Source organism: Juglans regia, chromosome 10, assembly GCF_001411555.2.
Source record: "Juglans regia cultivar Chandler chromosome 10, Walnut 2.0, whole genome shotgun sequence".
In the NCBI taxonomy this organism is placed as follows: domain Eukaryota; kingdom Viridiplantae; phylum Streptophyta; class Magnoliopsida; order Fagales; family Juglandaceae; genus Juglans; species Juglans regia.
This window is the reverse complement of record NC_049910.1, coordinates 6,870,796-6,890,921: the sequence shown is the minus strand read 5'-3', so window position 1 is coordinate 6,890,921 and position 20,126 is coordinate 6,870,796. Positions and strand designations below refer to the sequence as shown.

Genomic DNA, 20,126 nt, shown 5'->3' with positions numbered 1-20,126 from the left:
GAAGTAGAGAGTTCACTCGAACAAGAATCGGACAGAGACCTCGCTCAAGGTGCGCTCGACACTCCGTTCGAGCAAATAATGTAAAAAAATAAAAAATAAGATTTTCGCCGTGTGACACTATAAATATGTACTTAATAAATAGTTTAATACACCCTAAGTATTTTGAACAATGAGATTTCGCCTCAAAGTGTATTTTGTGATTTTTTAGTATAATAAAATCCTCTATAACTCTGTAAATGTAGGTACGTTGCCGAACTACATTAATTTTACATCGTGTGATTAATTTACTTGTATTTACTTTTACTTGTTTGACATCATCGTTGGGTCTTCACAACATGATCATGATCCTCCCAACCAGTAGTATTAGCTCTAACAAAAAAACAGAACACATGCAATTTCTGTTCAAGAATGATCAATTACTTGGTAGACATGCATGCTCGTCTCAAACATGCATGCATGGCCGGGGTTGATCATCCCTACATATTGAGTAGAATTCAAGAACGCCGGCCTATTACCCACCCAAAAAAAAAGAGTTCACAAGTTGAACCATGCCTACTTCAGTGCATAACCCACGCTCATATATTATATATATGAGACCTTAATTCATTGTCTTTGCTCATATATATATATATATATATATATATATATATATCTATAATATTCAAGTCCCGTATATATAAAATTAACGCAACCGCGTCAGCTCTCTCAGCTCCCTGACGATGATGATCATGATGATGATCGCCTTGCATGCGGGTCCTATATATATATATATATATATATATATATATATATATATATAATATATATATATGATGAACTATGAACGTGTGATCGATATTGATCCATGGTCGACTTTTCTAATTGGCTCTCTGCATGTCTCTCTCACGCGGTATTATAATTCCTCCAATTGGTTGCTCGGTACTGCTTTGCATGATATACAGAGATAATTGGAAGATGATGATGACTCAGTGGGGACTCCGTATACACCCCCTCCTATTACATGACAAATTGACCCCAGAGACCCGACTCAGACTCCAATCAATCAAATTATAATCACTGTTTTTTTTTTTTTTTTACACGGCCGTGACCCAATTAGCAATATTTAGCTGCCTCTATCCATGTATTTCAAATCCTCACTACGTACTGCGCACTCAGCTTCCTTCCTTCCTTTCTGATCATCAAAGAGTCGCTTCAAAGTTCAAACCTTTAGCAAGAAACTAAGAACAGCTGATCTAGTCCATGGATGCCGAAGCTTCATCGTAAGTTACTCCACCTTGATGATCTTATTATTGGATTTGACCAAGAAATTCTTAATTTTCTCTTGAAATTAAATTACTTATTAATAGTAGTAGTACTGCTACTCCCTGAAAATCTAACCAACCACGTTGACCATCAGGTTCGAAACCAGCGAGGTTCTGGCTACTTTCTTGGCATCCACACCATTGCTGTCGGAGTCATGGAGGCTATGCAGCATCGCCAACACCACTGCGCGAGGCAGTTTTGTCTCGGATCTAGTTGGAGATGTTGGTTATATTGCTTTTTCTGGCATCCAAATGGCTGGTAGCTCAGAACGCAGTTGCAGAAACTTGGTGCCATTGGAGAGCGCCGGGAACAACCTGTTCCTCCAACAAAACCGCCTCAATGAAGGGGAGGAACCGGTCAAGGTGGATGAAGGGATGTTACATCTCTTTCTGTCCATGTATGTTTCCTCCAGTTTCCAAGAACAGGTTAGTAATTAATTTCTACTTCATATTAATCCAGAAAATTAAGGAAGAGATGAAATTAATTTAAGAAAGTTTTTCAATGCATGCTTTAAGTTCAAAGATTAAAGTAATATATATATATATATAGATATAGATATAATCGGTGTCTGCTGATTTTGATTGAGTGCAATTTGGTTGCAACTTGCATGCCCTTTTGGGAGCTTTTGCAATATTGAGTTTTATTCCTATATTTCAATGGACATATATTGCATTGGTAGCAACATTACAATATTTTATAATAATGCTACTCATCATTCTATAATATGGTATTAAATGATTGGAGATGCCACATCATGAGATGATGAGGAAATTGACGAGAAATAGAATTTTTCATATTTTATATGCTTATAAGAAGTGGAATATCCCCAGAATTTCAAGTATTTTATTACCTAGCTAGCTAGATTTCTTAATTCTCGATTATAGTTGAGAGTTCAACGTATTTTGAAGATTATATATAACAATATTTAACAAGGTTTGGGGATGGAAGCGTTATGATATTCTTTGATCTGTCTCTTTGTTTGAATCCCTGACTGCATGATTATATTACCAACGTTGCTCGATCTAAATTAGGATTATTAGCAGGATTTTTATGGGGGATTGGGATCATCAGCTAGCTATGTGGTATATATAATTGTCTCAATCTGATCTGTCTCTCTAGCTAGCTATTTGTATAGCCAATGACTATAATGATATAATTAAGGAAAAGTCTTCTTGTAAGCGAGTTTGCGCACTAAATCGCGTACCAATACTGACATATAAGGCATCTCTTTAATGAAACGATGTGAATTGAGACGAAAATAATTTTTATGAGACAGATGATATTTTTCTTCTCTCAATTTTTTTTTCTTTTCAATAATAATAATAAAAAAAAAACCATGTCAACATCGATACTCAGTTTGGTGCGCCAAACTGCTTATACATAGCAAGCCTCATAATATAATATGTATTATAATGAACATTTATTAAGGTTGCTCCAAATAGATCTTTTAAGGTTAAAGAATAATGGTAAAAAAAAAAAAAAAAAAAGAGTTGAAGGGATCAGTATGCATGCACTTTCTACGGTTAGGATTAATAATGTTGAAAAAAGTGGATCATGAGGGCTCATCTTCGATGATCCCCACAAGATCATTCATCATCATCGATCTGATCATGTGCAAACCTTTAAAAAAGCGAAAATAAAAAAGAAAACAAAAAGGCATATAAAAAGACCTTAAAAGTACTTGAAAGTTGTTGCCGTTGTCATCACCTCATCAATAATGCAAGCACTTTTATTAAAGGGATCGAGATCATCAGTTGATAAGCTTACTTATATATATATATATATATATATATATATATATAAAATTAATTTAATTAATTAATTAGTGGGGAAAAATGAGATATTTCGATAACTCAAAACGTACATTAATCCAACCCCAAATCCCCCCATAATAAAAACAGATTTCAACGTACCCAACTCATCATGATCTGTTTGCTGGCCGGCTAGCTGAATAGCAGTTGGATGCATGGCCGCCGGGAGGTAAAGTTAAAAGCTTCAGTCCAAATTATCTTTTTGTACTTCTGTGTTGGCTTGTTGGGAGGTCAAGCTCAAGCTTCAATATACTTTCTAGCTTCAGCTAGCTTCTTGCAAAAAGCGTGCAATGGAACTTCTTGTGCTTGTCTTTGACTAACAGTACGTACCTACATATATATATATATATATAGATATTAATCATATAATCCCTGGGGGCTTCCTTTCACAACAGCCCTAGTCTTGAATGGTAGTACTGCAACATGAAGTAGTACTTGATCATCATCATGTTGGTCCATTTCATAAAGCGTGCATGGAAGTTCTTGTGCTTGTCTTGACTAAAAATAAGTATACATGATGATATTAATCAAATCTCAAGTAGAAGTGTCACGCGACGTATATTTGTATCCGAGATATTTATACGTACAGACAATAATAAATATTATAAAGTTCATTAATTTTACGTGTTTTTTTTTCTCTTTTTAGTTAAAATTAAACTCTCAAATTCAGATGTGTGATCTTTTTCCTCTACTTTTTTCAATTAGCTAGCTAGGTACTACGTACTGATCTCTCATTCTTCGGATGAGTTATATATTATTTAACAAAATAATGTAAAGAATATATATATATATATATATATATATATATATATAACAGTTCTAGCACGAACAAATAAGGACGAAAACTATGTTATCTATTATCTTGAACTCATCATCATGTGATCTGTCGGCTAGAGCCTAGAGGTTTTGGTGTCATCATATATATATATATATATGTTTGTGTATGTATATGTAATTATTTAGTCCTACTTTTATATGATGAAATATCCTTTTCTTAGATTTTTTTTAAGAGCTGTTTGGTTGCCGTCACTTTCTGATTCGCCTTTTTTCTGGTCTACTCATAGAAAGTTTTCATAGTTTTTTTATGCATCAATTATTAATTTCAATGCCAGATTTCTCTTTCCCTCAGCTCTCTGGGTCAAGGGGAAGAAAAAATAAAACACCCACTCGAATGACCAAGAGGCCATTTTTTTTTTTTTTATGATCTATTTATAAATAAGACTTTTGGTGAATGTTGTGGCTACGTTTAGATGTTGAGTTGAGTTCAGCTAAATTGAATTATTTATAAATAATAATGAGTTGAATAGTAAAGGGAGTTATGTGACACTCATATAAATTAAGTTTATGAGAAATTGAAAAAGATTGTGGGTCTTATGTATAAAGATGTTTTAAATTAAAAAAGATTATAGGTCTCACATGTAAAAAAATTTTGAGTTTAGATGAATTTAGTAATTTTAGAGTTAGGTATTTAGATATTAGATTCAACTTAAAATTAGATTGAATTCAGTTGATCTCAGTTGAGCTCACTAACCAAACGGAGCCTACTCATGAATTAGTAGAACTAGCAACAGTAATTGGTAGTCATTTTGTGGAAGGTTTGGATAATGAGTTGAGAATAAATGAAATGAAATTAATTGAATAAAATATTATTTTTTAATATTATTTTTTTTTATACTTAAAAAAGTTGAATTTTTTTATTATATTTTATTTATAAATTTAAAAAAATTATAATAATTAAATGAAATAAAATAAATAAAGATATTTTCTGAATCCAAACAATTACTCCCAGATTCAAGCTATGTCAGATAACTATGAACTGAAGCAATAAAAAACTCCGAAAGCCATTTCCAAATATTAATACGAATTTGAGAGTTTAAGATAAAAATAAATACAATTTAATGTTAGTTAAAATATTTATACGAATAACAATAAATATTATAAGATTCATTTTATGTGTCCGTCTTTCTCTTATTTGGAGTTAAAGTTAATATCAATTCATCTCATTTCATCATTACAATTTTTTTAAATTATCATATAAAATATAATAAACGTTCAACTTTTTTAAATTTTAAAATAATAATAATAATATTAAAAAATAATATTTTTATAATATTTTATCTAATTTTTAATTTTCTTCTCAATTCACTGTCCTAATTAATCAAACTCTCATATTCCAAAGAATCTTTTTCAAGATTTTCTGACGTAATTGCCGAATCACTAGTCACCTTGTTCAACTTTTGATTTGCACGAATAAGTCAGAGGGAAAATTTTCAATATCATCACGCTTGAGCCTTGACTTTAATTCCAAAGTACAAATTAGAAGGAAATGAAATGAAATAAACTTGGTCACTAAACTTTTTTTTTGGCTGATATGGTCACTAAACTTGAAGCAGATAAAGGCATCCCATGTCAACATAACTTGGTTTTACTCTGGGTTAGTTTAGTAATTTAGTACAATGTTCTTATTTCTCCTGTCAAGAACAGTGATAACTAGGTAATTTTGACTTTTCTTATGCATCAGTTTGACTGGGGAGGAAGTGTAACGCCTCGAATCAAAACCCGAGTCTGATTGACTGAGTCAAATATTTATTGGTATAAGTAAGATTGAGACGATAGTTTATCATGAAAATGTAATCAATCCTTTATTTTTCTTCACAATTATGCAAACCTATGAAAAAAAAACAGACAGTAAATTTACAGAATATGAAATTTGTTCCAAGTTCTAAAGTTTCATAGTTAGTGCATGATTTATGTTCCATTTGGATAGTGAGATGAGATGTGATGATTTTAGATGAAAGTTGAATAAAATATTATTTTTTAATATTATTATTATTTTGAAATTTGAAAATGTTGAATTATTTATTATATTTTGTGTGAGAATTTGATAAAGTTGTAATAATGAGATGAGATGAGATAAAATAAAACCGTTTCCGTATTCAAACGGGTTTTAGAGTTTTAAACTGACAAATTAAGTTCAAACATGGAATCAGATTTCGGCACTAATGGAGAGAAGCAAGTCAATTATTGTCACTGGCCATTCAATAGGAGGAACAACAGCCTCTCTTTGCACTCTTTGGCTCCTCTCTTACCTCCAATCTGTGTCCTCTCCTTTACAAGTCCTCTGCATCACATTCGGCTCTCCATTGCTCGGCAATGGCTCCCTTTCCCGAGCAATCCTTCGAGAAAGATGGGGTGGCAACTTCTGTCAAGTGGTCTCAAAGCATGACATCATGCCGAGACTGCTCTTTGCTCCTCCGACATTATCCCTCGCTCAACTGCATTCCCTGCTGCAATATTGGCACTTCTCCATGGATTCTCCGCACTTTGGCAAGCTTGTCCAATTGCGCGATGAAGATAAAGCTGAGCTCTTTCGATTTGTCTTGTTTCATATGGAAGGTTTAGCACATGCAGGAGAAGGGACCAGTTTGTTTTGTCCGCTGGGGAGCTACTTGTTTTGTTCTGAAGAGGGAGCAGTTTGTGTGGATAATGCTGCATCTGTGACTAAGATGATGCATTTGCTTCTTATGACCGGCTCTCCGAGTAGCAGTATTGAGGATCATCTCAGATATGGAGATTATGTGGGAAAATCTTCTGTACAGTTTATGAACCAGAGAAGCTTCATGCAAGCTGATCTTCCTGAGACGAGCTATGAAGCAGGGGTTGCTTTGGCGTTGCAGTCTTTAGGGATAGATAGCCAGGTACTGCATTCTATCCATCCCAATTCAGGTCATGAAAACATTGTTTTTCGGGAGTCATTCTACTTGTAAGTTGTCATGGATAACACCCTCCACACCTCTGACATGGTAGGAGCAGATTTGCAAGAGAAAATTCTCTTCTTTTTTTTTTTCAATTTGACATGTCATCATCGGTATGAAAATTGTTTCACTAAAAAAGAAAAGATTTTCTTTCTTTCATATTTTAGCTCAAAAAACCAATCCCTTTTTCCAATACAAACATCAACATGTTCATAGTGATTCCTTTAATATTCTTATAGAGATTTAACAGGTATCATTGCAATGAGGTGATTTTACTTAACCACATATATGATATATCTCCTTTATTTTACCTATAGCAATCAGTTACCGGAGCAGCAAAAGACTGCCTGAGGATGGCGAGGAGGATGGGTCGCACTCCAAACCTGAAGAATGCCGAGCTGGCTGTCCGCTTATCGAAATATGTACCTTACAGGGCTGAGATAGAATGGTACAAAGCATCTTGTGATAAGTCTGATGATAACATGGGGTACTATGATTGCTTCAAGCTAAGGGTATCAAACTCAAGAGGGGAGTACAGGGTTAACATGAACCGGATCAAGCTTGCCAATTTCTGGAACGATCTAATCTCTATGCTGGATAACAATCAACTGACTTATGATTTTGATAGGCGAGACAAATGGATAAACTCTTCCCACTCCTACAAACTACTGGTTGAGCCACTGGACATTGCTGAATACTATGGAAAAGGTATGCACCGTGTCAAGGGCCATTACCTGAAGTATGGAAGAGAGAGAAGGTACGAGATTTTTGATAGGTGGTGGAAAGAGAAAGAGGAAAGGTCTAGGGGGAGAGAAGAGTATAAGAGGAGCAAATTCGCAAGCTTGACTCAGGATTCATGCTTTTGGGCGAGGGTGGAGGAAGCAAGGGAATGGCTTGACAGCTTCAGAAGTGAAAGTGACATGACTAAGCTGGATCTGTTGTGGAAGAATATTGATGCGTTCGCAAAGTATGCAACGAAATTGGTGGACAGTAGGGAAGTGTCTAAAGACGTTCTGGCAAAGAATTCAAGCTATAGTTTGTGGGTGAAAGACTACGGAGCATTAAAATCAGAGTTGCTGCAGCACTTCCCTCCTCAGTTTCCGAGTTTTGTGGAAGGGGGGATGGTTCCTTAGACTATTCTCCAGGGTGATTAGCCAGTTTGGATTGAGAGATGAGTTGATCATCTCACTACTCTTCACAAATTTCAACTCACACTTATTACTATTCACAAATCATCTCAACTCATCTCATCTCTCCATCCAATCGAAATATGCTTGTATGTTTGGTACAATATGGCTTGTATTAACTTTTTTGATAAGTAATATGGCTTGTATTTACCTGGATGCATATCTTATGCAGAAATATTCCTACCTTAAAATAGCCGTACGAACCATTGCTGACAGAGAAGCAATATAGTTGCCTGCCATCAATTTTGTTAGTATATGCTTTTTGATGACATGAAATCCCATCCACTCTTAGGGAGTGAGCTTTGAATACACGAATCCACCTGCTAAAACCATTTATCAGGTAATCCAAGAGAACTCAAAATTTCTCATCTCATCTCAAAATTTCTCATAATTTTCTTCTCAAACATCACTCAAGCACAAACACTTTTTAATTTCAAATCTTCAACTTTTTCATCTAATCATTACCTAATCATTACAATTTTCTTGAACTTCCAAACAAAATACAAAAAATAATACTACTTTTTCAAATTTCTAAACAAAAATAATATTAAAAAACTATATTATAACAATATTTTAATTTTATAATATTTTTTATCAATTTTTTCTCTCTTCTTTCCCAAAACCTAATAAAAATCTTAACTGAAACTATTACATTACTATTCACAAACCATTTCACTACTATTCACAAAATTCTCATCTCATCTCATTTCTCAAGTATCCCCTAAATGTGAAATCTGAAATCAGGATGTGTTCGCCTATTACTCATCCCTTGACCACTAGGTGACTTTTTTTTTTTTTCCCTATATGTTTTGGAGAGGGTCACTACAGGGTAAAGTTCAAGTAGTTTAGATGTAGCTGGCGATTTTGAATCTTAGATTAACAAGATGCTACGTGAATGATCTTGAAATTTCCGCATCTACTTTATTTATGCATATATTTCATGATTCATAACTCATCAAGGCACTAGTCCTATAAGAAATTGATATAAAAAGTAATAGTCCAAATGTTACCAACGGAAAAGAGAGAATAAACAAATGCAAGAACCCCTCCTGTAGGATGCCGCTGAGGTGGGATATATCTCTGCGAATCTTATTAGATCAGTTAACCCACAAGGGTGTGAGGACCAAGCCAGAGATGCATTGTTTACAAAGAGGTGTTTAAACATAACATAAATAAAATATTTCACGCCCATGTTGCCCATCAAACAACAATCACTTTGGGGGATGCCCCTTTTAACAATTAGAAACTGCTAAGCATGATCAACAAACCAAAACATTGTAATCAGATTGAAGAATTCTAGGACCAGCACATAACCGTCGATGTGTTTGAGAAAATGTGATCTGTTAGTAGGAAGATGTAATCTGATAATATAACTTCTGTTGGGAAGATTATTTTGTAAATCAAAATATGCAAGAGAATGGTCAGTTAGCCAACAACTTGCACCATCTACTGCTGATTACTTATATTGTCCTTGTGCAAGTGTTCAATAGTAATAGCAACAAAATCTCACATACCTGAAGATCTTTTGACTTCGGTTTTCCTTTTTTCTTTTGTTTTGATGAAAGAAAGAGATTTTGAATTTTTAGAGATAATAGTGCTTTTTAATTTACTTATTCAGTAGTAGTATTCTACAATAGATAAAGTAACACTAGTAGCAGTAAATGTGGATGTCACCACGAGAAACAAAACAACACAGCACGAATAAAAAAGAAAAGGTATCACTGTACCCCAGCTGAAAGAGAATATGGCATACAAACTTAGAGTATCATGACAATGTTTAAAAAAAAAAAAAAAAGGCATTTATTGAAGAAGTTTTAGTCAAATAATTAAGATTAGGAAAAATAAAAAAGCAAACATTATTATTTTACTGCTCAAGACTGTTTACCCAAATAAAAATGAACAAAATCAAACTCCCAGCAAATTCAGAAACACCTGTCATACTGTTCACCACCTCTTGAAGGGATTGTTAAAGCCTTAAAAGATCTGTCTGTTCTTGTTCAATGCCTCAGAGGATGATTCTCCACTGTTTAGATCCCATCAGCAGAGATCAATTCCATTCTGGAGCATTGCCATCTGATTGTGAAAGGATACAGTGAACTGAGATGATAATGACAATCCTTCTAAATGGGCAACTACGTAGAGTGATGATTCTCATATTTCAATGCTTTTCATGGCCCAAGGGAATGAAATATGAAATATGCCTATTTGCTGTATTTATGTATGCTTATGCATGTGCATGAGAACTAGGTATCCGTGAATGTATGTCTAGATTCATTAGTGGAACGGACGCACAAGACAACTGACAAGTAGTTTTCAACACTACACTTCCCTCCCCCCGGCGTTTTGATTTTGGTAATGAATTTATGCTAAAAGATGAGCTAATGCTATCAAGTGACCTGAGAAAAAAAGTGTAATGGACTCTATCATATCAATGTGTTTGTGTTTCCAACATTAACCGAACACAAGACAAGAGATTAACATTACCTTGGCTTTTGCAGACTCAAGCAAAGGCATAAAAAATGAAGTCACAAGAAGCTGCTGCGATGTCATGTTAAAGATACTGCATCAAATGAATGAAGAACTTGCTCCAACATCTTTCTTGTGTGGACGTCAAGAGGACTCTCTGGTTTGTCTGAGTAAGCAATATTTAGAAGGTAGAGCTTCTTTGAGGCCACAAATGCAGCTGAAAAGATCCTTTTAATCCCTCCCCTTGTGCTGTCCACCTTATACTCAAACTCGTACACTTGTAAGCCTCCCTGGCTAGATCTCTCTGTGGCTGAAATTACCTCAGCACTATTTGTACTTTCCTATATGACAAGAGAACTCATGACTGCTTGCCATGAATTTTCTTATAAAACGAGATAACTGCTAAATAAATAAGCTGCAGAAAGCACAACCAAGCATCATGTAGCCAGAGTTGTGATGACTAAATAAAAAGTCTAGGGTTGCATACACATAACTTGGGCTGTTTCTGTAACTGAAGCTTCCAACGTTATATTCTGACATTCAATCAGTGAATAAGCCACAATGGTAATGGTTCACCTCCAAAAATGTTCAGATTATTGTTCACATAATAAAGGAGCCTTCTGGGTGCTGAGGTGGTATTCGTATAAAGGAAACAAAAATCGGACTCATAACCACAGCTACCTAAAAGAATATGACTAGTGAAAAGTGACACATCAAATGGGAAGGCAATAGATTGCATGATTGTTAAAATGCATGTGGCTGACCCCATTTGTCGACAAGAATCTGACCTGAATTTAGTTGAGATAAAGGCTTAATTGAGTTGAGTTGATGGAGTTAACCAAAGATTTGAGGTTACTCGTTGATATAGGAAAAAAAAATAAGTCTACCTTTTTATAATTATGGCAACAGCAAAATAACTAACCTCTGGTTTGGTGCTGTCAAACAAGATGACAAAAAAGGTCCACTCTCATAATAACCAAGCAATAATCTTAACTCTTCATTAGTACCCCTAATCTTCTTAAAATTACTATATTTTAGTGTGCATTTATATTATTAAGAGCTTGTCTCGAAACATCTTGGCTTAGACCTAACTTAGATTTACCAGCTACCATTAGAAAACAACATCGACCTCCTCACTATACACCCCTGGTATGCAAAAAAGATGGTGAATTGATGAAAGCAGCTCATGTGAACTTTCTATCATAGAAGCCTCATTTGTCCCCTCCACTTGTTTACACTGATGCTTGTAAAAGAAACACAATATAAATCATTGGTCATATGAAGCTATCCCAGCTTGGAGCATGAGGTTATCTTGAAAAAATAGAAATATTTTCAGTAGACAGAAAAAGTTGCTACATCCACAAACCATAAGTTTATAAACAACAAAAATGACCAAATTGGTCAGTTGCGTTTCAATCTTATGTAAGCAATGGTTTTACAGTTGCACAACCAAGTCAAAGTATTTGGAAAACCTTGGCCTTCAGATGTTTCTAGCGAAAACTGATAGACATATCAATAGAGAGATTTAAAAAAGAAATAAAAACCATAAGGGATGTACTCACCAAAAAATAAAATCAAGGGTATTTTGTTAGTTACAAAACCTTCAGAATGTGTAGTCGTGCCCATTTCTGGCCGATCCTAGTCCATCTGGGATGTGTTCGTTGGGAAATTCCTTTTAACATTTCTAAGAATCAACAACATTATCGTGGAACTTCGTTCAAGTCTTCTTTTTTCAATGTTATTCAATTCAAGTCACAAATGCAATCATCACCAACACGGCAACACCGATAAACATAAACAATACCAACCAGGGAAAAAAAAAAAACACACTGAAGTTACCTTGCGCCTTTCAGCTTGTATGAGCTTACCAACTACAAATTGAGGACTCCCAAACTCTCCGAGGCTTGTAAGACGAACAGGGTTTACTACAACCCCAACATTGTTACTTCCTTTATTTGCCTCCTCAAACAGAACAGCTGCCCCCGCTTTATCGACCTATTCAACCAGAACTAATCTCACTTATTCAAACAACATTACCGAAAGTGTGTTGGTTTGTCTGATTAAAGATAGAAAAAGATATAAATGTAAGGTAGAGTAGAGAGAGAAGAGTGGGTACCTGGATCCAAGAAGAGGGTCTGAGGAGAGTGAAACCCTCCTTGGCATCTATGTACCTTTGGAGCTCTAATTCTTCAGCAAAAATGGACTCTGACATGTTTGGCAAAAACCCATATGAAAAGACTGCAAGAATTGCGAGGTTGAGCTTCCTCTTGCTCACACAATGTGATACGAATGCATCTTTGTCGGGATCATTGTAACTGCTCTTCGGGTTCGGTTGTCGAGTCGATAAAAAGGAATCTTTGGGCAATGACATCGGGAAGAGGTTTCTGGGAGAAGAGGATGTTGGACCATAACTATGATTGAAGAGATTGCGGTGAGAGAGAGGAAGTAAATCTCCAAAGCCATTAGAGAGCACGAGGACGGCCTCTAAGAACCTCATTTGCCCTTTCAGATAAATGATGTTTCGTACACTCGGAGGCAGTCTGCTATCTCCAAATATTTTTGGCGGCTCATAATATTTCTTTATCCATATTTTCTTTCAACGTAATATATATTTTTGTGAAAAATATTTTGTCGCGGCATCTTTAATTAACCGAACACCGAGCTACGGATACTATTTCAATCGAAAATATTTTCATGCCAAACAAACACAGCCTAAAGTCAAAAATACAAGGCACCGACCACTTTGATTATTTGATGTTGGGGAATTATGCAACGTGGAAACTGTACCACCCGATACGTCCAATGCTTAGAGCTTGTGATTAGAAACACCACCCTCTCCCCCGCGCGGGCGAAATAGCCTCTGCTTGTTCTCCATTTGCTTTGCCAAATTCCGACGACTTTTGCTGAGAAAGAAACAGAAATTGACTTCGCGCACTAGAAATTTGATTTTCAAAGCCAATTCCAAAATGGCGGTGTTCATGCGCTTCCCTTCCCACCCACCCTTCTTCTCTGTTAGTTCCAACTCTCTCTCTCTCTCTCTCTCTCTCTCTCTCTCTGTATTTATCGCTACAGTTGTTAGTTTTCTCATATATTGATGGATATTGCTCATTTATCGATTTTCTGGTTGGGTGTTTATTTCTTTGAAGAATTATAACTCAGTTGCGAGTTAGATAAGGATTTATTATTTGAGATGAGAGATGAAACAATAACTGCAGATGAATCAGAATTTCTGTTTTGCATTGTGTTTTGGGTAAAAAGTGAAAAGGTGTTCACTCTGAAACTGGCTGTCCGGAGGCTAGGAAAAGTCGAATACTCTTATTATTATTATTTTTGGAAAGTTGAATACATTCTCATGGAACATACGATCGTGTACCACAAGCAGGTGTTTTTGAAGCTTCTGGATCCTTGTTTCAAACATTGTCCCTCCTATTGCGTGGGGTATCATCACGTCTTGCTTCTGATGTGAATGCTATTGTAATACAACATTTTTTTTTTTTTTTATGTTTCTTCATAATGGTTCCAGACTGGAATTTGACAGTGAAGTTTTTCATAAATTTCACCCACTCAAATATTTAAAATTTATGCCCCAGTCTCACTTGACAAAATGAGATTGACTCTAATACCATTTATAACGAAACGAGTAAATGCAAGTCTCATCTGCATAAAACCCCAATAGGACATGTCGTAATTAATCAGAGTCCGTGAAATTATTTATACTTTCATATGCATCCAATATGACACCTTCACAGTCGATCCGTTGATTTGGAGCTTCACATAATGCCCTTTAAAACTTGGTATCATCTGACTGAAAGCAAACAATAACTTCATTTGCAATCTTATGCATGCATATCGGAGTATATTTGTAGCTTTATGTTATCATAAATAATAATTGGAGATTATTTATTTTTTGGTAACCATGCAGAATGGAAATGCCACTAAATTTTCTCAGCTATTCACTCAGAAATTTATACACGCATATGTAATTGACTACAAGAAAAGTAGTGTTTGCTGTTTGATTATGTAATTCAACTTCATTTTCTCCATGGATATGTCCAGTTGCAGCTTGAATTGCTTGATAGTAAATTATTCAGTTTGGTTTTGCAGGCCCTCAGAAGTGCAACAAGTGAAGTGCTGGGGGGTATTGTGACAGGCAAGTATGCCCATGCTATCTATCAAATCTCTTAGCGATATCAAATAAATTTCTGACTTTTCTTCTTTTTAGTTTGGTGAGGATAGTGATATTATGTGCTTGAAATCTTTTTGTTATTTTTAGGTGTTGTTCAATCAAGAAGCAACAAATGGCAATCTCCAAGCGGAGGAAGAAGAGTCATATTGTTCCGGGGCCCTGTAAAGTCTGTACAAACTTCATGCCGGGTTTCAATCCCTGGGACCTCATCAGGGAGAGAAGAAAAGGTGTCTACAAATTTTTTGAGGGATAAGAAGTTAGTTCCTGATTCAGATCCTCCTAGCATCAATGATGTCAAACTTTTGTATCAATTTTTTGATCAAAGGTAATCTTATACACGTCTTCTCTGGTGATCCAACAAAAGGCGTATCTTACAAAGGAACGTCTTTCCAAGAGATATTCGCATATTTTGTTTCATTTGAAAATTTTGTGTTGCTTATGGAGTTATTTTCTGAGTGAAATATCTTGTGATTCCAAATGTTTAGCTTTGATCTTTTTATTTATTTTAAGCTTTCTCACCTGGTTCTGTTACATCGGTTATTTGTAATCTTGCAGCACCAAGCTCACGGCATTGACTGGAGCCGGAATTAGCACAGAGTGTGGGATTCCTGATTATAGAAGGTTCTACCTCCACTTTGGTCGTTGTAAGCTTATATAATACCCACTAACATTGTTTTTTATACTGAGCTAGTATATGTGGTGTAACATTAAAAGGTAACTTATATAATTAAAGATTCTGGAATGTTCCTATTTTAAAAGCTCCTTTTTTACTGATTGTAAAGCAGATAAGTATGTGGTCATCTAAAAGGCAAACCTTGTTGTTACATTTTTTTGGAGTTAGTGTTTAAGTTCATTTAGCTTTCTTGCTGTCAATACGTCGCACTGGCACTGATGTGGGATTCATCTTAGATGATGAGTAAAGTGATGCCTCCTTTTCAAGGTTTACATGGATTCTAATATATATCTTAATTTTTTATTTTAATATTGAGATCATAGACTGTATCACCTGGTATTTCTTTCTCTTTTATTTACCCCGAAAGAGTAGTTTTCTACTTTTTCAAATAATATTGTCTTGTATTATCATCTTGCAGCCCCAATGGAGCTTATAGTTCTGGTTTCAAACCAATTACCCATCAGGTGATCTGAAGGCATGTGCTGTGATATTTATCTCTTACTGCAGTATTCTTTTTTATATAGCATCCTACAAAAATTTTTAGATATATTATGAACACATAGAGCTTGGTATAATATTTATTTAAAGAAAATTTCTTCAATTCTATAAGTCAAGGTAGGTCTTGAACTTGATGATATTATTGTGTTTGGAAGATTTTATTTCTAGATTTTATTTCTGGAGTATTCTTTGTTGTTCCCCAAAACTAGTTTTGTATTGGTGATTACTTTTATCTCATTTAATCTCTCTCTCACTCTCTCGCGCGTGTATGTGTGCGCGTGCGGGGGGGTTGAACTAGCTTTCTTGCTTCTCATTGGGAAATATGTATTCTGGTGTGAAGATCTAAAATATATCCTTCCCTTGAAATTCCTTTGTAATTCAAAGTTTCTTTAATTATAGAAGCATGTCATTGGCCCAAATCGTATTGACATAGCAGTTCACATGGTTGTTACTTCTGTTTTAATTGAGGGCAATCCATTTAATCACAACTTTTTCTTTCCCTAAAATTTCTCCAGGGAAATTATCTGCTTAATTCTTGCCAAATTTTGACACCATTAACCAAAGCTATGAATATTCACTTTGTCAATTACTGTTGTTTGTATTTCTAAGTTTCATATATAAGTCCTAATATTTTGGGATTCTCAACAGGAGTTTCTGAGATCCAGTCGGGCCCGTAGGCGGTATTGGGCAAGAAGCTATGCAGGATGGAGACGGTTTTCTGCAGCACTGCCTGGTGCAGCTCATATGGCTTTAGCATCTCTAGAAAGGGCCGGCCGTATAAATTTTATGATTACACAAAATGTTGATAGGTAACTAGTTGTACCTCCTTAACCCTTGAATGAGAATCCCTAATTGTACGGAGCAAGCTTAATGGGACCAATTTGTAATTATCATGTTTCAGGTTGCATCATCGCGCTGGTAGCAACCCGCTTGAACTACATGGGACTGTATATACTGTAGTTTGTCTAGATTGCAGTTTTTCTTTTAATCGGAATTTATTCCAGGAGCAAGTGAAGGAGCTTAATCCAAAGGTTAGTTTGAGAAGTTTATCCTTTCTAGATTTTCTAAGCTTCTCATGCTACATTACTGGCTACATTTATTCAAATATTGACTAAATGATTAAATTTACCATTTCCAATCAACTTAAGCCTTCAGTATAAGTAGTAATTTAGCATCTCATCAAAGTAACTTGAGTTCAAAACCTGCCTCCACATTTCCCATCTAAGTTAAATATTTCATGTGGTTCTGTTTATGAGAGGCAGTCTGATCTCACACATAAAGGGCAGTATTGGACATTTGAATGATTAAATCTACCTTTTGTTTAACTATAAAAAAAATCTACCTTTTGCTATTAGGTTAAGCTTTTGAGATGGGGGATTTTTTTTTTTTTTTTATAAGTAATGAGATAAGGGATATTTATGAGTGACAGAATAGAGACTACCTTGGAATTTGAATTTCAGCATTATTAACTGTATTTTATGTTTTTGGTGTATCTCGTATGCAGGACATGCAACATTGTCAGATATCGTTCCCTAATTTATGAATACTTTATCTGACCTTCTATGACTTGAACTATAGACTGGCTAGGTTTTCGTTTTGGGATACCTTCTAGGATGCATGACTGATGACTAAGGTTTTAACTTTCTACTGCAGTGGGCAGCAGCAATTGAAAGTTTGGATTTTGGCAGCCCTGGGTCAGACAAGAGCTTTGGCATGAAGCAAAGGCCTGATGGTGATATTGAAATTGATGAAAAATTTTGGGAAGAGGATTTTCATATCCCTACTTGTGAAAAATGCAATGGTGTGCTAAAACCTGATGTAAGATACTCACTTTCAAAATTTTAAATTTTTAAGTTTACATTTTATGAAAAGCATCTATAATTTTACAGAAATAGGAGCGTGACTGTAACCCTTAAATCAAGGCACCATCAGACAAATATATATGGGAATTCACTGGATCTGGCTCATTATGGGTATTGTTTGCTAGCAACTGACTTAAGAATCACTATAATGATCTAGAAGCAGTTTTAAATTTTAGGAGAATACTTATAAAATTTTAGGAAAAATGGCCTAGATCTTCATGATGGAAAATAAAATATTTAACAAGCTTGATTCCATTCAAATGAACACATCGTCCTCTTTAGAATATCAAAAGGTTCTTGTAGATTTTGATGTAAAATAACTGGGAAAATTGCACCACAATGTATTGCAGGTCTGTGAATTTCGTAAATTGTTTGAATGCTGAATGATTACAGTACACGGAATAAAATGATGGTCATCTGTTATCTGACTTCTCATTTGCATTTTTCAATCTTTCAGTGATATTTTAGTATGTTATTTTTGTTCTATCTATTTCCACTCAGCAATTTTGCATACATGACAACTTTTGAAGTATCTGGAAAATTAATTAAGGCAGTCTTTCTGATGCTCTTGTCGTAAGGTTGTTTTCTTTGGTGATAATGTCCCCAAAGATAGTGCCGATAAGGCAATGGAAGCTGCAAAAGGATGTGATGCATTTCTTGTATTGGGATCGTCTTTGATGACCATGTCTGCTTATCGACTAGTCAGGTACATACTTATTCTGTACTATCATTCACATCAAATTGAGATAAAAGTTCAGAGTCCTGATAACTCTATCTTGACTTCATGGTCCTAAATTAACGAAGTCAGCAGCATGTACAATTGAATGGTGGTTTATGGACCATCATCAAGAAGATAGTGAGCCACTGAGCTACAATAGAATAATTTATTTAGTTTTTTTTTTTTAGTAAATAAGTGAGCTACAATAGAATTTAATAACACATAATCATAACTTTGCAGTTGCAAGTGAGTTTTCACAGGAATCAGATAAACTAAATTTATGGTTATTTTCTGTTTGGCTTGGTGGGATTAAATCTATGTGGTTGATGCATCCTCCATGGGATTAAGTCTGTTTGGTTGATGCATCCTCATGAATTTATCAAGCTTCTGCTTATTTGGGTGAACCTCGAATAAAGTTCTCTTCGCCAATCAACACTTGTATAACTGAAAGCTTCACTTTGAATGGCGCGACCTTCATATAAGGGAACTCCAAAGGGCGAGTAAAGATTCCATCACTAAGACTGTCTCATGAAGGCTGTAGTCTGGAATGTTGTTTCTATGTGCATATATGGTATAATCCCTTCTCAACATCCTGTAAAGAGGAGATTAATTACATGCTGGAAGATACGTTTGGTTTTACTATCAATATTCTGATTGAGGCAGATGAAGCGTTTTGTTTTCACCCACCAATGCAATTTGCTCCTGGTGTTTTTAATCTTTAGCTGATAAGGCTTTTCACATTGAACTCCACAGAGCTGCTTCTGAGGCAGGTGCTGCTACTGCAATTGTGAACCTAGGTGTCACGCGGGCTGATGATTTTGTGCGCTTGAAAATCAATGCCCGAGTAGGAGAGGTGTAGTTTCACGATACCATCTCAGTAGCTAGTTCTCCGACTGATATTGACTTTATTGATTCTTACTTGAATTGTTACAGATCCTGCCAAGAGTGCTTGACTGGGGATCCCTTAGCATCCCTGCTCTCGTGCAGTGATACTTGGAACTAGGTACCATATAATCTTAAACTTTCATTTTCCTTTGTGTTGATTTTCATGATTGTTGGAGTTTGGACACCACATAGACTTATAATGGTTTCAGCAACTGTCTATTTTGAATTGCATATATTTTGTTCTTCTCATATTCTTTTCCTGACTGATGAGTCCTTTTTGAAGGATGGTTGGGTGAATTACATGTGCCATTGTAAGTGCAATAATGATTTCATTTCCTTTGCATTCAGAAATGCTGCCGGAAACATTCACCCTCAATTGGCATCCACTTTAAGATTTTAAAGGGTACATCAAGATCCGGGAATGACAGCTTTATTAGCTCCACTTTTGGTCAATATATAATGCCTAATGGCCTTTCCCTGAAAATGAATAAAGGGAGAATCATAGATCTGGTGTAGAGAAGATTGAAATACCTGCTAAGCAAGTGCATAAAATTACTTTTACCAACATGCAAACTGCAAAGTGCCATCTCTGTTTCTTTTAAATAAATGCATATGGATTAGCAGTTTCCATTCGGTTATTTGAGGGGATAAGTAGCCCTTTGCAAACTCTTGTTATTTTGTACTTATCGATTTTCCTCTTTGTAATGGGTTAAATCCACCATTTAATGTGAGATCAATTTATAAATGTACCATAAACCTTAATTTTTCTTTTAATTTCCTTTT

General features: G+C 35.2%; 3 protein-coding genes across 4 annotated transcripts; 2 read left to right on the top strand and 1 right to left on the bottom strand.

Annotated features, from left to right (window-relative positions):
- Nucleotides 1-1,088: 1,088 nt before the first annotated feature.
- LOC108983397 (lipase-like PAD4) lies at nucleotides 1,089-8,215 on the top strand. Its single transcript, XM_018955007.2, has 4 exons — nucleotides 1,089-1,259; nucleotides 1,397-1,727; nucleotides 6,104-6,811; nucleotides 7,186-8,215. Exons 1-4 carry the CDS (start codon nucleotides 1,240-1,242, stop codon nucleotides 7,999-8,001), a joined length of 1,875 nt encoding a protein of 624 aa, XP_018810552.1. The 5' UTR covers nucleotides 1,089-1,239; the 3' UTR covers nucleotides 8,002-8,215.
- Nucleotides 8,216-9,757: 1,542 nt separating this feature from the next.
- Nucleotides 9,758-13,164, bottom strand: LOC108983387 (psbP domain-containing protein 2, chloroplastic). The gene is made up of 4 exons (XM_018954992.2): nucleotides 12,638-13,164; nucleotides 12,361-12,516; nucleotides 10,540-10,862; nucleotides 9,758-10,128 (listed from the first exon to the last, which is right to left on the bottom strand). The coding sequence occupies exons 1-3, from the start codon at nucleotides 13,016-13,018 to the stop codon at nucleotides 10,602-10,604; spliced, it is 798 nt and encodes a 265-aa protein (XP_018810537.1). The 5' UTR covers nucleotides 13,019-13,164; the 3' UTR covers nucleotides 9,758-10,128; nucleotides 10,540-10,601.
- A 141-nt stretch (nucleotides 13,165-13,305) lies between these two features.
- On the top strand, nucleotides 13,306-20,091 carry LOC108983386 (NAD-dependent protein deacylase SRT2). Of its 2 annotated transcripts, XM_018954991.2 has the most exons (12): nucleotides 13,314-13,532; nucleotides 14,626-14,671; nucleotides 14,795-15,032; nucleotides 15,263-15,328; nucleotides 15,799-15,844; nucleotides 16,527-16,687; nucleotides 16,780-16,909; nucleotides 17,532-17,696; nucleotides 18,319-18,446; nucleotides 19,212-19,311; nucleotides 19,392-19,461; nucleotides 19,692-20,091. In XM_018954991.2, the coding sequence occupies exons 1-11, from the start codon at nucleotides 13,488-13,490 to the stop codon at nucleotides 19,446-19,448; spliced, it is 1,182 nt and encodes a 393-aa protein (XP_018810536.1). In that variant the 5' UTR covers nucleotides 13,314-13,487; the 3' UTR covers nucleotides 19,449-19,461; nucleotides 19,692-20,091. The 2 variants fall into 2 exon arrangements, with proteins under 2 accessions (XP_035550264.1, XP_018810536.1); XM_035694371.1 differs by lacking the exons at nucleotides 19,212-19,311; nucleotides 19,392-19,461; nucleotides 19,692-20,091 and adding an exon at nucleotides 18,699-19,205 and having other exon boundaries at nucleotides 13,306-13,532.
- The last annotated feature ends 35 nt before the right edge of the window (nucleotides 20,092-20,126 follow it).